Source organism: Heliangelus exortis, chromosome 29 (genome assembly GCF_036169615.1).
Source record: "Heliangelus exortis chromosome 29, bHelExo1.hap1, whole genome shotgun sequence".
Taxonomy (NCBI): domain Eukaryota; kingdom Metazoa; phylum Chordata; class Aves; order Apodiformes; family Trochilidae; genus Heliangelus; species Heliangelus exortis.
Window position 1 is genome coordinate 1,087,966 of NC_092450.1, and position 11,143 is coordinate 1,099,108.

Here is an 11,143-nt window from a genome sequence, read left to right on the forward strand (position 1 = left end):
TTCCAAAGCACAGGTGACAGGGTCGCCCAGGTGGGCTGCAGGAGGTCCCCTCCTCCTCCTGGGGTACAATGGACACATCTTGTCCCCAAGGGGCACTGAGCCACCACTGTGCCAGCAGTGTCCCCAGGGCTGTCCCCATGCCCCGCAGCAGCACCTCATCCTCAACAGGCTCTTTATTCAGGAATAGGGTGGAGGTCCCTGCCCCCCCATTGGTGGCACTGTCCCCACGGGCACTGCCCAGCTGGGACCTCCACCCCTCAGCCCGGGGACAGCTGGGGACCTCGGGGCTCCATTGCCCCCTCCTGACCAATGGGGACCCCACCCCCCACACCCCCTGGGGGGGCTCAGCAGGGTCAGGGTCAGGTGGCAGAGGGGCACAGGGTGCTTGGGGTCCCTGGAGCCAGCCGGGCCACCACGTTCTCCTTCATGGAGCCCACCAGGGCCACCACCCACCCAGGTGACAACGTGGCCGAGTCCTTCCCCTGAGACGCTGCCACCTCCACCTCCCTGGGCCGGGTTTGTTCCCACACGTTGTCCCCAAGGTGTGGGGGTGGCTTTAACCTTCGGGGAAGATGTCCCTGTAGTGGGTGAGGAGATTTTCCACCACCTGGTTCTGGAACACCGCGTGTGCGGCCACGTTGGGCTCGGGGCCCGGGGGCCTCAGCAGCGTGGGGCCAAAAACGATGGAGATGCCCTGCAGGGACATTCGGTTCTGCTCCTGGAACTGCGTCACCCTGGGGACAGGAGGAAAGGTGTCACCACCACCCGGCCTGTCCCCGAGCCCAGGGCAGGGTTTGAGGGACGGGTGTCACCTGCAGAGGTGTCGGAAGAGGACACGCATGGTGTCATGGTGGGCGGGAGGGAGGGAGGACACGAGGTGACAGAGACATCGGCCACGTCTGGCTGGGTCCTGCAGCTCTGCCAGGGCAGGGACAGTGTGCTGGGTGCTGGCTCTGGCAGCCAGAGCACATGTCACCATCTCTGTCCCCTCCTCGTCCTCATTCTCCTGATCCCCTTCTCCATCCCCATCACTGTCCCCATCCCATCTTTGTCCTCATTGTCCCCATCCACCCCACCTCCGTCCTCATTCTTGTCCCTGTCTCCCTCCTGTCCCCATCTCATCCTTATCCCTGTCCCCATCCCCTTCCCATCCCCACCTCCATCCCCATTCCCATCCCTGTCCCCATGCCATTCCATTCCATCCCATTCCTGTCCCCATCTTTTCTGGCATCCATCTCCTCCCCCATCCCTGTCCCCATCCCCATCTCTGTCCCCATCCCGGTCTCAATCCCCACCCCATCCCTGTTCCCTCCCCACCCCATCCCTGTCCCCTCCCCGTCCCTGTCCCTGTCCCTATCCTTGTCTTCAACCCCATCTCTGCCTCCATCCCCACCCCATTCCCTTCCCAGCCCCTCCCCATCGCTGTCCCCTCCCTGTCCCTGTCCCCTCCCTGTCCCTGTCCCCTCCCTGTCCCTGTCCCCAGGCCTCACTGATGGCAGCGATGAACTTGTCGAAGTGGCTGAAGGGGACAAGTGGCTCTGGGAGTTCCCTGAAGAAAAGCTTCAGAGCTCCTGTCACCAGGTGAACGTCCTCCCAGCGCCCATCATCCAGGTCCAGGCGCTCGTCTGGGGGGGACAGCAGCACCTCAGGGTCCCTGTCCCCTCCCTCCTGGCCACAGCCCCGCCCCCCTGTCCCTGGTGTGTGTGGGGCCCCTTTGTCCCCTGCTGTCCCCAGAGGTGACCTCACCGTGCTCCACCTTGTAGCGCAGTTTCTGGATGGTGGCCAAGTTGCCGCTGATGCGATAGAGGCCATCGATGTCCAGGCCTGGCAGGAGAGGGGAGGTGGGGATGGGGGAAACCTCCTGGAGAAGCCCGGCCCCCGGGGACATGCCACCAGCCACCGGCGGGGGACACCAGGCACCCCCGTGTCCCCTGGAGATGCCCACAGCCGGGTGGCACACGGTGACAGTGAGCAGCAGGGACACCGGTGCCCCGGGGCTCCAGAAAAACCCCAAGTGTCACATCCCGCTGTCCCCCTGCCCCCGGGTGCCTGTCCCCGTGGCTGTCCCCGCTGTCCCTGTCCCCAGGGGTACCTCTCCTCTCCACGCTCTGGATGCACTGCAGGACAAATCGTGGCACTGTCCCCCTCTCCCGCTCGCACAGCACTGCCAGGGGGCAGCCGAACACCGGGTCTGGGGACAGCGATGGGGACATCAGCACGGCTGGGGACACCGAGGGGACACCCAGCGGGGATATCCAGAGAGGACACCCAACGACGTGGAAAGGATCCCCAGTATCCCCCCCCCCAAGACCTCCTCCTGTCGTTCTGCTGTCCGTACCCACCCGTGTCCCCCCCAGCACCACTCCTCATGTCCCCCCACCCCCGATGTCCCCTTCAGCACCCGTTATGTTCCCGCAATGTCCCCACCCCCGCCGTCCCCCTGCCCCCGATGTCCTTCCGCCGCTGATCACTCCCCAGTGTCCCCCACCTTCCGCTGTCCCCACTCCCGATGTCCCCATCCCCGATGTCCCCCCCAGCACCCACCCCCGCTGTCCTCCCACCCCCATGTCCTCCCGCACCCACCCACCCACCCACCCCTGATGTCCCGACCCCCGGTATTCCCTCCCGATGTCCCCACCCGCGATGTCCCCACCCCGATGTCCCCACCCCTGATGTAGCCCCTCTCCCTCAGGCTCTGCGCCGTCGGTCGCCGCTGCAGGAATTTGCGGAGCTTGTTCCGCACTTTGCTGGCCTCGCTGTCCCCTCCTGTCCCCTGCCCGGACACTGCTGGGGACACCACGCCCCTCACATGTCCCAGGGCTCCCCGGGGATCTGGGGACACCGTGGGGGGGGATTTGACGGTCACACCCCGGCGCCAGCCCGGTACCAACCTGGTGCCATCCCAGTGTCACCACTGTGCCACCCCAGTTTCAACCCAGTGCTACCCCGGGGCCGCCCTGGTGCCACCCCAGTGCCATTCTGGTATCATCCCAGTGCCACCCACCCTGGTGCCACCCCAGTGCCATCCCAGTGCTACCCTGCTGCCATCCTGAGGCCACTCTAGTGAGCCCCAGTGCCATCCCAGTACCACTGGGGTGCCACCCTAATGCCATTTTGGTACCATCCAGTGTCACCCCAGTGCCACCCTGGTACCACCCCAGTGCCATTCTGGTACCATTCCAGTACCACCTACCCTGGTGCCACCCCAGTGCTACCCCAGTGCCATCCCAGTGTCACCCCAGTGCCACCCGGGTGCCATCCCATTGCTTCCCTGAGGCTACCTTAATGCCACCCTAGCGCTAACCTGGTGTCACCCTAGTGCCACCCCATGCCCCCCAGTGCCCCCCAGTGCCCCCCGGGCTCACCTGCCCTCCTCTCCTCTCCCCCCAGCTTCTCCCGGGTGCCGCACTCTGTGCCGCTCTCAGGTTCCTCCTCCCCGGGGTGGTGGGTGCCCTGGGGAAGGGGCAGTGTCACCCTCTGTCCCTGTCCCCAGGGTGGCGGGGGGGCTGTGTCAGGTGCTCACCATCCTGGTGATGCCACTGCTGATGGCCTGGTGCCAGGCAGCCATGATCTGCTCCGAGTCGTGCTGGAGGAGGAAGGCTGAGCCCTCCCGTGTCCTCAGCTGGGGGGACACCGGGGTGCTCAGGGCCTGCCTGAGGGGGGGCCCAACCCATGGCACCCATGGACCCAACCCACCCATGGACCCAACCCACCCATGGACCCAATCCATGGCACCCATGGACCCAACCCACCCATGGACCCAACTCATCACAGCCATGGACCCAACTCAACCCATCACACCCATGGAACCAATTCAACCCATGGCACCCATGGACCCAACTCATGGCACCCATGGACCCAACCTATCAGCCCCATGGAACCATCTCAACTCATCACAGCCATGGGCCCAACTCATCACATCTGTGGGGCCAAGAACTCATCACACCCTTGGGTCAAAATCATCCCATCCATGGACCCATGGAACCAACTCAACTCATCACACTCATGAGCCCGGGTCAACCCTTCCCACCCATGGGCTCAACTCAACCCTTCCCACCCATGGACCCAGCACAATTCATCCAACCCATGGGCCCAACTGATCACATCCTTGTGGCCAAGAACTCATCACACTCTTAGGTCAAAATCATCCCATCCATGGACCCATGGAACCAACTCAACTCATCCCACCCATGAGCCAAACAACTCATGGCACCCATAGGACCAACTCATGACACCCATGAGCCCATCTCAGCTCATCCCACCCATGGGACCAACTTTCCCCAGTGAGCAACTGGAAATGGAATGGGCTGACAGTGGGAGCCCTCTCCCCGTGTACAGGCTGAGAGGGAAATCCCCTTCTGAGGAGGGGACAGCCCTTGGTGACACGTCCCTGCCCATGGGACAGGGATGGTGGACAATCCTCAGTGTGTCCCTCTGCTCCCAGCCTTGTCCCCCTCCCAGCACTTGGATGTCGCTGCCATGGCCACCAACCCATGGACCCCGGGGGGTGCTCGATGTCCCCCCTCTGGTGTCCCCTCTCGCTGTCACCCAGCTCACCTCCAGGACGTGCTTCTTGCTGGACTTGTCCCTGGTGGCCCAGGTGAGGGTGGCCCCACACAGCTCCACCGTGTGCTCAGGGGTGCTCAGGGTGCTGGGGTGACGCTGCAGGAGCAAGAGGACATGGGTGGCACCTGCCCGGGGGGGGATGGGGACACTGGGCTTTCTGGCAGGCAGGAGTGACAAATGTCCCTCTTGGGACATCCCTGTCTTGGTGTTGGACTCATCCCATGGGTGCTGCCCCCATCCCCTGGGTGCTGTCCCCATCCCATGGGTGCTGCCCCCATCCCCTGGGTGCTGCCCCCACCCACTGGGTGCTGCCCCCATCCCCTGGGTGCTGCCCCCACCCCCTGGGTGCTGCCCCCCCAGACCATGGGGCTCTTACCAGGGCTGCAGCAGGTGAGTGTTTGGTGTCCTTGAAGAAGGTGAGGATGGGTCCCTCCAGCACGGTCCAGGAGGAGCTCCAGTTCTTCCTGGGGGAATGGGGAGAGGCAGAGGGGGGGTCTGAGAGGGGGACAGCCCAGCCCCTGCCCTCTCCACCCCCCAGCTCCCCTCTCAGCTCACCGGATCCTCTTCCCCTTATCTGCAGTCTTGGTCCTGTTCAGCACCCCAGCTTTCTCCAGGCTCTTCCACTGGAAGGCAAAGTGGGGGGGTTGGGGGGCTGCCAGGTTTGCTCCCCCCGCCCCAGGGCTGGTGGCACCGTGGTGACAGGCACAGAGCCCACTGGTGGCCTGGGGGTGGCAGCCACCATCACCCCCCTCTCTTGTCACCTGGGGGGAGGGAGGGAGCTGGGGGGGTGAAGGCCCCAGGGGTGTCTGGGCTGAGCACCCACTGCATCCCAGGGCCCTGCTCGTGGTGGCCTGTGGGGACACTCAGCCCCTGGCAGACAACCCTGTCCTATCCCTGTCCCCATCTTTGTCCCCATCCATCCCTGTCCCTATCCCATCCATGTACTTATCTCTGTCCCTTTCTCCACCCCACCCCATCCCACCCTATCCCATCCCACCCCATCCCACCCTATCCATCCCATCCCATTCCATCCCACCCCATCCCATCCCATCCTATACCATCCCATCCCATCCCACCCCACCCCACCCCACCCCATCCCATCCCATCCCATCCCATCCCATCCCATCCCATCCCATTCCATACCGTCTCAGTCCCAAGTTGCTCAGGGCAGTCCCCAGGTCCCTCGGGGTGTCCCTGCCCACCCCAGCCTGGGGAGGGTCCCAGCTCCTCGGGGTGCTGGGGGGGGGGCAGGCAGAAGGTGCCCCCCTCTGTGTAGGAGCCCAGGGGTGAGGAGTCCTCCTCGGGACAGCCCCCCAGCTCCTCTGGGGAGAGCTCGGGGTAATCAGCTTCTGGGGTGGGGGGCTGCAGAGAGGAGCACCGTGTCCCCATGGCCAGCCCGGGGGGGTTGGCTCATCCCCATCCCCATCTCCATTCCTATTCCCACCCCATCTTCATCCCCACCTCCATCCCCACCTCCACCTCCACTTCCAAGCATCCCAGAATCCCAGAATCCCAGACTTGTTTGTGTTGGAGGGGACCTTAAAGATCATCCAGTTCCATCTCCCGGCCATCACACCTCCCACTGGACCACCCCCATCCCCCCATCTCCATCCCCAGCTCCCTCTCTGCCTCCACACCCCACCCCCCCATCATCATCATCATCATCATCATCATCATCATCATCCCCCACCTCACTGGGTGCTCACCCTCTGCTCTGTGGCACCTCCCCCTCCATCTCCCCCCCTATTCCCCCCCCACCTCTGGGTGCTCACCCTCTGCTCCATCTCCATCTCCATTCCCATTCCCATTCCCATTCCCATTCCCATTCCCATTCCCATTCCCATTCCCATTCCCATTCCCATTCCCATCTCCCCCTCCATCCCCCCTGTCCCCCCCCCACCTCTGGGTGCTCACCCTCTGCTCCATGGCCCCGTCCCGTGTCCCCCCGGGGTGCAGCTCCCTGGGGATGGCTCCGTCCCCCGTGGGGGGGGGGTCCCACGACGTCTCCCCTGTCACCCAGTTGTAGAAGAAGGTCTGGCCACTGCCCTGGTCCAGGTGCTGCTCCCACGGGGACAGCTCGGGGCTGGGGGCCAGCGAGGAGGTGGGGGAGCTGGGGGGGCTCCCTGCATCCTCCCCCTGCCCAAAGGGACAGTCCCAGGTGGTCTCGCCCGTGCCCGGGTGGTAATAAAACACGTGGCCGCTCTCCGTGTCCCTGTGGGTCTCCCACTCCCACCCGGAGCTGCCGGGCTCCTCGGCACCCACTGCTGCTCCCTGCAGCTCCTGGAGGTTGAGGTAGATGGGGCCAGAGGGGTCCTGGGGTTCCTTGGGTGCCTGGAGGGGACACGGGGGGGTGAGGGGGGGCGGGAGGATGGGGACAGCTCCTGGGATGTCCCCTCTGAGGTCCCCAGGGTGGGTGAGGGGATGGGTCCTGCCCTGGCCTGGCTGCTGGGACAGCTCGAGAGGTGGTGGAGGGGTCACCCGTGGCACCCACAGCACCCACAGCACCCAGTCGGGGCAGGGAGCACCCACTGGCTGTGGGCTGAGCAGCTGGGAATTTGGGTTTAGGGCTTCGTGGTCCTCAGGGTCAGCCCTGTGTCACCAGTGTCACCAGTGTCACCAGTACACAGCACCTGCACCCACACCATGGCATCAGCACCCCAGCACCCACATCATCCCCACCCAAACCATCAACACCCCCAACATCCCCACCCAAACCCCACCCATGTGCCCATCACCTGCACCCCTGCACCCCCCCCCAACATCTGCATCAGCACCCAAAACATCACCTCCCACCCAGCACCTCCCACCCAGCACCTCCCACCCACCACCTCCCACCCACCACCTCTCCCCTCATCACCTCCCACCCATCACCCTTTGCCCCCCCCAGCCCCCACACCTCCACCCCCCCAGCCCCCATCACCACCTCCCCAAATGACCCCCTCGCTGCACCCCAAAAACCCGGGAGGGTGTGGGGACTGTCCCCTGGGAGTGCTGGCAGTCAGTGGGTGGGGTGTCCCCTCCTGGCACCCTTTGACCCCCCCAGTTTACAGCCCGGGGACAAAGTTTCCCAACTGCCACCCAGGGAGGGGACAGCAGGGAGGGACCGTCCCCCTGGAGCAGAGGGGACAGTGGACAGAGTGTCCCCAAGGTCACCTTCCCCTGCCACACCGTGACCCCCCCGGCTGTGGTGAGCAGGGACAGAAACCCAGCACCAGAGGGTCCTTGGGGACAAGGGACACGGGGGTGACGATGGGGGTGACGAGGGGATCCCCTGGGTGGTACCCAGCCACCCCCCCTGGGGACCGCAGCCATCGCTGGGCTCTGCACCCCAGGGTGGGGGTGCTGGGAGAAGCTGGGGGTGTCCCTGAGGGTGGGGAAACTGAGGCACGGTGTGTGGGGGGGAGCATGGAAGGTGCTCAGGGTGGGGGATACCTTGGGGGGGGGGGCGTTCACCCCCAAGGCTGGTGATGGGGGAGCCAATGGGAAACCCTCCCCACAGGTACTGCCCCCCCTCCACCCATGGGTGCTGCCCCCCCCCCATGGGTGCTGCCCCCCCCCCCATGGGTGCAGCCCCGGGAGGGTTCTCTCCCCTGGGGTGGGGGGTGCTAGGTGCCCCTCACCACCTGGGGACAGGCACCTTGTCACCCCCTGCTGTCACCCCCACAGTGTCACAACCCAAGGGGACACCAGGAGGGGGCTTGCAGGTGGTGGGGTGACCCCAAAACACCCCTCACCCCCCCGGCTGGGGGCACCCATGGGTGCTGCCTACCTTGCCCAAGCGCAGCAGCTGTGACCCCCCTCGACGGGCGGGGGGTGGCCTGTCCCCCATCCCGGGGGGGTGACAGCGGGGAAGTGACAGCAGGGGGGTGACAGCGGGTGGGGACACCGCAGGTGGCAGCGATGGCGCCGGGGCCGTGGCTCTTCCTGCCGGGGTTCAGGGAGCGGAAGAGCCTCCTCCCAGCCCAGCCCCGGGCCCCGAGGCACCACTGACTTTTTTTGGGGTTCTTGTTACCCTGTTGTCACCCCCCCACCTGTCACCAGGAGTGCCAAAGCCAAGGCCGACCCTGTGGCAATGTCACCGGGACGGCAGGGACACAGCTGGCACTAACCAGGAACACACCCCAAAAGTTTAGGGTGGCCCATCCGGCACTGGGGACAAAATAAGGGGGGGGGGATGTGACTGTGTCCCCCCAGCCCCCTGATGGCCCTGTCACCCCTGGTGGGGTGGCTATGGGGGGGGACAGGTGGCCATGGTGGCCCGGCCAAGGCCACCATCATGGCCCCAGTGACCCTGTGCCCAGTTGGGATTGGGGAGGGGGTGCTGGGGTTGGGGACCTGACTGGGTCCCTCTGGAGGGGGGGTCAGTGGCTTAGGGGGTGCATAAAAGGTGGGTGCTGAGGTGAGGGCATAAATGGGGTGTAAAAGGGATGTAAAAGGGGTGTGAAACACACCCCCTGCCACCCCCCCTTTTTGTCCATGACCCCCCCAGGCGACACAGCCCCTTGAGCCCCCTCGAAGCAGAGGACACGCGGGCTTGGGGTGCTGTGGGTGTCCCCCCAAAGAACAAAGGTGGGGTGGGGGGGAACCCCCTCTGCCATCACCCATGGGTGGCAGGTGTGGGGTTGGGGCCCACCCCTGAGCCTTGGGTGCCCCCCAGAAGAGGAGCACATAGGGGATCTCCCCCCACCCCCCCTTCCAGGCGTGGGGTGAGTGTGGGGTTGGGGTGCCCGGGCACGTGGCAGGGGAGCACCCAGCACCAACCCCAGCCCGGGTGCTGCCCCAGGAGGAGCCCCAGCCCTTCCCCATTAACCCCTTTCTGCCCCTGCTCACCCTGGGATGGGGCAGGGACCCTCCCCAAGGGACTCTTGGGTGGCACCCAGCCACCCCCTGGGCTCTGCACCCCAGGGAAGGGAGAGCCCGGGGGTGCCCCTGAGGGTGGGGAAACTGAGGCACGGTGAGGGGTGGGGGTGTGAGCATGGAAGGTGCTTGGGATGGGGTGGGGGGTCGTTCATTCCACCTCGAGGTGGGAATTGCTCCCAAACCTGGTTGGGGGGGGTGTCTGCTCGTGGGGGGGGCATGGGGGTCCCTAAGGTGGCAGCAGTGATGGGAAGTCCCTGGGTGCCACTGCGCCTGTGCTGGGGGGGACAGAGGGGACCCTTGGGTGCCACTCCACCCAGTGGGGAAGGGGGAACACAGGGTCGTGTCAGAGGGGGACACGGGACACTGAAGCAGCAAAGGGACACAGGCATCACACCCCCCACCCCCAAGTGCCCCCCAGGCTGACTCTGGGGATGTCACCCGGGATGTCACCATACCTGAGCCCCATGGCCGGACCCGGGCCACCTCCCTGCGGTGTCCTTGTCCTTGCTGGAGGCACAGAGGGTCTCGGAGTGGCTCTTGCTGAGCGGGAAGGGGTGTCCAGGGATGTCCCCACGGGTCCCCACGGCAGTGGCCCCACGCGGTGCCAGATCATCCAGGGACTGTGAGGGACGCACGGGCTCGGTGGGGAGGGGGCTCAGCCCCGGGGGGACCCTGAATGAGCCGAGCAGGGGTGGGGACTCCCTTTGGGACACCACGTCCCTCCTGGGCACTGTGTCCCTTGGTGGCACCGAGTCCCTCTGGGCCACCAAGTCCTGGGGCACTGGGTCTCTCCGGAGCACCGAACCCTTCCTGGGGACTGAGTCCCTCCGGGTCGCGGGGTCCCTTTGGGGCACCGAGTCCCTGCGTGTCTCCGTGTCCCTGCGTGTCTCCGTGTCCCCGTGGAGCAGGGAGCATCCTCCTGGCTCTCTCCCAGCTGCCCGGATGAACCGGTACTCGTACGCCGTGGGCTCCGGTGGGCCGAGGGCCGTCGGTTCCGTCCCGGTGCGCGGGGACTCGAGCGGGGCCGGGGCTGCCATGGGGGGCAGCTCCTTGACGTACTGTGCCGGGATGTAGAAGGGCCGGGGGTCCCCGCTCCTCCTGACGTGCCACCAGTGGTGGTTGGTCCGTTTCAGGAGGACGTAGCGCTCGTTGGGTTTGATGGAGACCAAGGTCCCGTCCTTGGCCCGGTACTCGAAGCCGTACTCCACCAGCACCAAGGCCTCCTCCGCCGGCACCGCCGCCTCCATGGCCGCCTGGGGGAAACGGGACAGGGTAGGGGTGAGGCAGCTCCCAGCCCCCCCGGGGGACCGAGCTGGGGGGATTCCCCCTGTCCCCGGACCCCCGACCCCTCAGCGCCATTCCCCAAACCCGCCCGAAACCGCCCCGAGGTCACCGCCGCCGTCCCCGCCCGCCGTCCCTCTGCTCACCCCATATCCCCGAGCCCCCCAAGCCCCCAAGCCCCCTGTCCCCCCGTGTCCCCCCGTCCCCCCCGTCTCACCTGCCGTGTTTTTGCGGGGCCGTGGGGCGCGCTGCCGGTCCCGCTCGTGCCCGCGTCGGGCCGGTCCCGACTCGCCCGGTTTCCTGCCTGGTCGGAAGCTGGGGCCGGGCTGGGCTTCGGGTGCCCGTCCCCCCCCGCCGGAGCAGAGGGGCGGTGGGGGCCCCCCCGGTTTCCTCCCCTCGGGGCGGGCGGGAAGGGGCCGACGGCGGAGGGGAAACG

At 66.2% G+C, this 11,143-nt stretch overlaps 1 protein-coding gene across 4 annotated transcripts; it reads right to left on the minus strand.

Annotated features, from left to right (window-relative positions):
* Positions 1-158: 158 nt before the first annotated feature.
* ARHGAP27 (Rho GTPase activating protein 27) lies at positions 159-11,078 on the minus strand. 4 transcript variants are annotated; one of them, XM_071728724.1, is made up of 15 exons: positions 10,925-11,076; positions 9,882-10,679; positions 6,481-6,897; positions 5,710-5,928; positions 5,122-5,189; positions 4,943-5,030; positions 4,558-4,662; positions 3,524-3,622; positions 3,366-3,453; positions 2,668-2,832; positions 2,093-2,191; positions 1,747-1,824; positions 1,491-1,625; positions 813-918; positions 159-734 (listed from the first exon to the last, which is right to left on the minus strand). In XM_071728724.1, exons 2-15 carry the CDS (start codon positions 10,671-10,673, stop codon positions 557-559), a joined length of 2,637 nt encoding a protein of 878 aa, XP_071584825.1. In that variant the 5' UTR covers positions 10,674-10,679; positions 10,925-11,076; the 3' UTR covers positions 159-556. The 4 variants fall into 4 exon arrangements, with proteins under 4 accessions (XP_071584825.1, XP_071584826.1, XP_071584828.1 ...); XM_071728726.1 differs by having other exon boundaries at positions 596-734; positions 813-953; positions 10,925-11,078; XM_071728725.1 differs by lacking the exon at positions 4,558-4,662 and having other exon boundaries at positions 10,925-11,077.
* Positions 11,079-11,143: the final 65 nt, after the last annotated feature.